The 6000-nt window shown below is 45.0% G+C and overlaps 1 protein-coding gene across 4 annotated transcripts in view; it reads left to right on the top strand.

Annotated features, from left to right (window-relative positions):
* The first annotated feature begins 3348 nt into the window (after positions 1-3348).
* The window catches only part of THUMPD2 (THUMP domain containing 2), a 37986-nt gene continuing 35334 nt past the window's right edge, over positions 3349-6000 (top strand). For 3 of the 4 annotated variants that reach the window (XM_035000977.1, XM_035000976.1, XM_035000979.1), the window contains exon 1: positions 3349-3493. In XM_035000977.1, coding sequence (XP_034856868.1) covers positions 3368-3493 — 126 coding nt within the window. In that variant the 5' untranslated portion in view covers positions 3349-3367. The remainder of the gene's footprint in view (positions 3494-6000) is intronic. The other variant, XM_035000978.1, reaches the window with a different exon arrangement.

Genomic DNA, 6000 nt, shown 5'->3' with positions numbered 1-6000 from the left:
AAATAAATAATAAAGGTATATAAAATATGTAAATAGAAGCATGCTAGAAAGGCAGCAGAGAGCATTCTGGAAGATGTGGCATTCTACCTGAGCCTTATAGAAAAGAAATGGAAGAGAAGATGATTCTAGACAAAGGGAACAGTATAAGCAAAGGCCTGGTAGGAGGGAAAGAGTGGCCATTTTGGAGAAGTTGGCAACTGAATCCATTGGGATACAGCAATGGCTCCTGTTCTCTTGGGGAGAAGGGGCCTGACTCGCAACCAACCCCACTCAACTGTACCAGAACATGAGGGGTGTGAGGGGGTGGGCAAGCATGACATATTGAAAAGACCCTAAAGGTCATTCTGACAAGTATTCCTAGTTAAGGAACATTATTTATAAAGTATGTGGGGAGGATAAAAAGGATGCTGAGGAAGGAGGGGAAATAGCAGGCAAAATTGTGAAGAAGTTATCTTTGGGGTCCTTCTATCCCCTCAGTGCCCTCCATTGGCCTCAATCCTCTACCCTTATCACCATATCTCACTCACAAGGGCCCCTGCTGGTGTAGTGGTGAGGAGGACTTCCTTAGTGAGTGACCTTCCATTTAGTTATATTCCATCCAATTCAGCACACATTGACTGAAACAGGCAAGCCAGCATGCTTGTTGTGGATGCCCAGATCAATGAAGTCATCCCATCCTCAAGGATCTCACAACCTAAAGCATTTGCATTTTAATATCTAAGTACATATATCAAACACTTTTTTTAAAGATTTTATTTGTTCATTTGAGAGACAGAGAGCTGCGTTGAGAGCACAAGCCAGAGCAGGAGCAGAGGGAGAGGGATAAGCAGTCTCTACGCTGAGTCTGGAGTTTATGAGGCTTGATCCCATGACCCTGAGATCATGACCTGAGCCGAAATCGAGAGTCAGCCACTTAACTGACTGAGCCACCCAGATGCCCCTACATCAAACACTTTTAAGAATTAAAGGAATTGCCAATTACACCAAAACATGGAGATCTTGAAGCAAATAATCATACCCTAAATTCCTAAAATGGTCCCACTTAAAAGTATATCTGTTGTAAAATTGTTCCTGCCAACTGCCAACTTCCTTCTTGTTGAATATGCAATATTGAAACAGCAAAACTCAGCTGGATATGCTAAGCATCTATAAGGATCAGTGGGTTTTTTTCAGTAGAGACATATTTTAATGAGAAGCAGAAATGATGGAGCAAAGAGTATTTGAGTAATGAAGAGAGAATTCCAGGCAACTCTCCTCTCAGAAAATCAATTATCTTCTCCCTAAACGGGCAAAACTCCACCTATTTCACCTCATCTCAAGCATTGTGTGAAAGGCATTCTTGGAAGTGCTGTGCTATAGCAAGGCCCAAAGGTGAGTGAATGCACTTGCCCCCACCCCCACCCCCAATTGCAGCAAGAGTAGCCCCTGACCTTGCTGACCAAAGGCTCCTGGTGGCAGAAAGACAAGAGATGAAGGGAAAAGAGGATGTAAGGGGAAGACTGGCTCTGGAGGACGGCAGCCTCAGCTCAGCAGTGGTTCTGTCCAGGAAGGCATGCTGCTAGCCATGGAGGAGTCATTTCTTCATCCACCTTGGGCAGCACCACCATAACATTACCTCTACCCACCTCTCTACCTTTATCTCTATCAACTTCCCAACTCATATACTTATATTCTAATAACACCTAACTGATGTTGTGGCCTTCCTCTCCCCCACCCCACCACCACAGACACACACACACACACACACACTCACATTTGGATCTGCTGCTCCTATTACCTGAAAGGCTACCCCACTACTAACACCCTCACCCCTACCCTCCATCCCCAGAGAGAGAGTCATTTAACTCTTACACAACCCTCAACACTCGGCTCACGAGTGATTTTCATCAGGAATCTCTCCCTGCTGCCTTTCTGTGCTGCCACAGCATCCTGGGCACATCCTCACTAAATCAATCTTACCGTTCTCTAAACCCCTTAAAGTCCAAACCCTTGCTTACTCATCTTAGCATCTTCAAGACTTAGTGTGAGGACTGGCAGAGAGCGGGTGTCCAGTATTTACTGAACTATGTCTGGGGGCTCACCATCTTGGGTATAGAATGTAGGAAGTACTAAGGAGGTTTCATGGGTTTCCCCAGACAGACTTGAGTGTCAGGAATCCCAAAGCATAAAGAAGTTGGAATGAGCTAAGTCAACTGCCAAAAGAATGAGAACATAAGTCTGGAGGCAAAAAAAAAAAAAAAGAAAGAAAGAAGATAAGGGGAAAAAAAAGGAAAGAAGGAAGGGAGAGAGGAAGGAAGAAAGGAAAGAAGGAAGGAAAGAATTTGTCAAAATGAAAGGATCTGAGAAGAAGTTTTAGGACTGAAACTTTGAAACACTCACGTTACATGATTCCATAAGAATTTTCTTACTACTGTTCCAGTAGACCAGGAGCTGGGGTGGGGCGAGGAGGAAGACAGGGAGTACCCGTTATTTGCCTAGGTCCCATTGGGAAGCACATGAGAGGCACTTGCCAGAAAGATAGTCATTTGTTTAATAGTTTCTATATATCTTCATATAACTACATATATGACTTCTATATAACTTCATATAACTACAGAGCTAATGTAATGCTGTCCACTTTGTAATACAGCTTCTATTCCTCCAAGTAATATTTTCATTGCCGATTGAAAATTCAAAATTAAAGAAGTCCCTTCAATACCGTTAAGAGAGCCAATTAAATCAGGTGGCCCAAACTGGATGGTGCATTCATTACCTTCGTGGTTAACTTAGTAGTACAAGAAATGTGACCTGTTCCATGAACATGAAAACATTCAGTTGGAGAATGGGAATTTCTGCTCTTGGTCCTAAGGATTCCTAGCTTTGGCCCAATTCTTGGTGAAGACAGAAAAGGCCCCTTATTTGAGGACAGTAGTGGAGCGGGATGGAGAAGAGGAGAGGAGAAAGTTGGGAGAAATAGAAGAAAGCTCATTATCCTAGCTATCAAGACCAGCCTCAGCTGTGCCACTAACTGTCCCTTGGCCTGTCTAGGGATCAACTTCCTCAATTTCAAAAATAAGGCAGATGGATTAGATGATATATATCCTTTTTGTAGATCATATAACAGATCCCAATTGTATCCCTTCCATCTGTGATTCTAAGTAGTTCCAGATGCCTAATCAGGGAAGTTACAAGCCGTTAACCAAGGAGACCCCAGCCACCCCTCCCAGGGGACCGCATCCCCAGCCCCAACTGGGATTCTCCCTGCCCGCTGGCCTCGGGCTCCACCCCGCCCTCCGGCCCCTGAGCACACAGCCGGGAGCGCGGGGACGCGCCGCGCGCGCCCCAGGCCACGTGACCCGGAGCCGCGGGGCCGCGCGCGCGGGCCGCCATGGCGGCGTTGCGGACAGGTTCCGGCTCGCGGCCTGCAGCGGGCGCCAGGTTTTTCTGCACCGCGGGCCGCGGCCTGGAGCCCTTCCTGATGAGGGAGGTGCGGACGCGGCTGGCGGCCACGCAGGTGAGTCGCCCTCACCGAGCGCCCCGGCGGGAAGGAGGGAGGCCCTGCTCCCTCCGCGCCAGGGTCGGTGTAGACCCTTGAAAGCGACGCGAGTCCCCAACTCTCAAGCCCCGGACCCACCAAGGCGACGGTCCTGAGCCTCGGAGTTCTGACACGTCCTTTAATTACTGCTGGAAAGAACCTCCAGTCGTTCTCCCCTCCACATCTATGACCGCGTCTCTCTCATGCCTGTAGTTTTATTAAAAGGGGGGGGGGGGGCGCCTGGGTGGCTCAGTCGGTTAAGCGACTGCCTTCGGCTCAGGGCATGATCCTGGAGTCCCGGGATCGAGTCCCGCATCGGGCTCCCTGCTCGGCGGGGAGTCTGCTTCTCCCTCTGACCCTCCCCCTCTCATGCTCTCTGTCTCTCATTCTCTCTCTCGCAAATAAATAAAATCTTAAAAAAAAAAAAAAAAAAAAGGGGGGGGGGGGGGGGGGGTAAGGGAAGTTATTTCCTAGATTCTTAAAAAGAAGGTACAGGATAGTGCACGTAGTTAGAATGAGACCTGTCAGAGTTAGAAGCCTTTCTCCATCCTTTAAATACAAATACTATCTTCAGGTTCAATTACTTGACTCTTGCCAGTTTCCTGATCGTGATTGTGTTTACTTCATAGGATTGTTGGGAGGATTATATGATACCGGGTACCTCAAGTGCACCGTAAACACCGAGTAAATAGTAGCTACAAAAGTAATACAGTCTCGGAGGCCTCACAGTCCAACTTCTGGAGGAAGTTAACAGTTGGTGGTATCTATCTGTTCATTTCAATGGAATGAACAAGGTTTTAAACTTGAGTTTAGGTTCTTCAGAACATGCTGAACTGGTTTCTTGAAAGCAGAGGGAAAAGACGTAAGAGAAACAGACTCCAGTAACTTGACGGGCTCTTTGTGACAGTGTGAATGATGTGTTTTTGGGAAAGGAAAACTTACTAAGTGAAATTGACCACGCAACTCTAGCAACCCTTACAGCGTCGGAAGCCACAAAAGGATTTTCCGCAATGAGGGAGTTGGGGGCGTGGAGGATAGAGGGCCTCATGAAAAAGGGCATCAGTCTTAGATCACCAGCCATTTGTGGTTTGGGTCACAGAACTTAATAGAATGCTGAATGTAGCTAATCTAAAAAAGCAACAATGTAAGAATTGCTGACATTGAGTATTTAATATGTGTCAGGCCCATGTTCTTAGGTCTTTACTCTGTATTCACCTGCTTAATTTTCACAACAGCCCTATGAGGTAGGCTCTACATTTAACAGAAAAGGAAAATGAAGCACAGGTAAGTCCAATAAATTATTCAAGTCATGTAAAGTGGCAGACCTGGGATTCAAACCCAAGCTGTCTGTGAACTCAGGCATGAGTATATAATCATGTCCAACCCAGGCAGGCCAGTTCCTGGGTCCAGTTCCAGTTGATACTGTGCAGCTGTTACATCATGCTGCACTGATGTAAAAAAAAAAAAAAAAATGTTAACGTAGAGTCCTTAGTATGAAAAATAGAAGGCTTGACCCAACTGGAGTATGTCTAATTAGAAAAATTATCTTCTCTGCTTGTTCTCCATCTTCTCTAAAGACAAAATGAGATACAGGAGGACTAAAGGGTTCATCACAGCAAAAAAAATTCAGTAAATTATAGGGACAAACTTCTTGGCAATGAGAGGAATTAAATGCCAAGAGATTTAGGGATTTCCATATTTGGATTGTGTATGTTTTAAGGATAGGTATGCTGGGACATCTGGGTGGCTTAGTCAGTTAAGTGTCTGCCTTCAACTCAGGTCATGATCCCAGAGTCCTGGGATCGAGCCCCACATCGGGCTACCTGCTCAGTGGGGAGTCTGCTTCTCCCTCTGCCCCTCTCCCTGCTCCTTCTCTCTCTCTCTCTCTTGCTCACTCTCAAATAAATAAAAAATCTTAAAAAAAAAAAAAGGATAGATATGCTTGGAAATGGGATCTGAACAAATAACCTCTGAAATTCCATCTGTTTCACTAATATAAACTCTCAAAGTTAAGGCAATCCTGAAAGCATAATGATAGCATCTAACATTTATAAAGCACATAGAGTGTGTCAGACACTTTTATGTACATTGGATATGATTTAATCCTCAAAAGACTCCTATGTGATAGGTCATTTTCCCCTCCATTTTACAAAGAAATAAAGAGAAAACTGATGCTACATGGTGGAGCTGGGACTTGTATCTGAAGCTTTCTTGCTTTGAAACCCATGTGCTTTACAACTACATTAAATTATGGTGGGAAACTGCCCAGAAGCATGTAGGTTATTTCTGTAACAGCATGGAAAAGAGTGTATGTAAACTTTAGAGGCCAAAGACATGTTCAAATCTTAATCTTCTTTTAATAGATTTTTTAATTTGGGCTAAATACTCAAATCTCTGAGCCTCACTTTTCCTTGGATATAAAATGGAGATGATAATACTTACTTTAAAGGATTAGAGCAGGGGCGCCTGGGTGGCTCAGTCTGTTA

This window comes from Mirounga leonina, unplaced genomic scaffold (genome assembly GCF_011800145.1).
Source record: "Mirounga leonina isolate KUSES-001 unplaced genomic scaffold, KU_Mleo_1.0 Mir_125, whole genome shotgun sequence".
Classification (NCBI taxonomy): domain Eukaryota; kingdom Metazoa; phylum Chordata; class Mammalia; order Carnivora; family Phocidae; genus Mirounga; species Mirounga leonina.
Note: the sequence above shows the minus strand (reverse complement) of the source record. Positions and strands in the feature narration are given on the sequence as shown.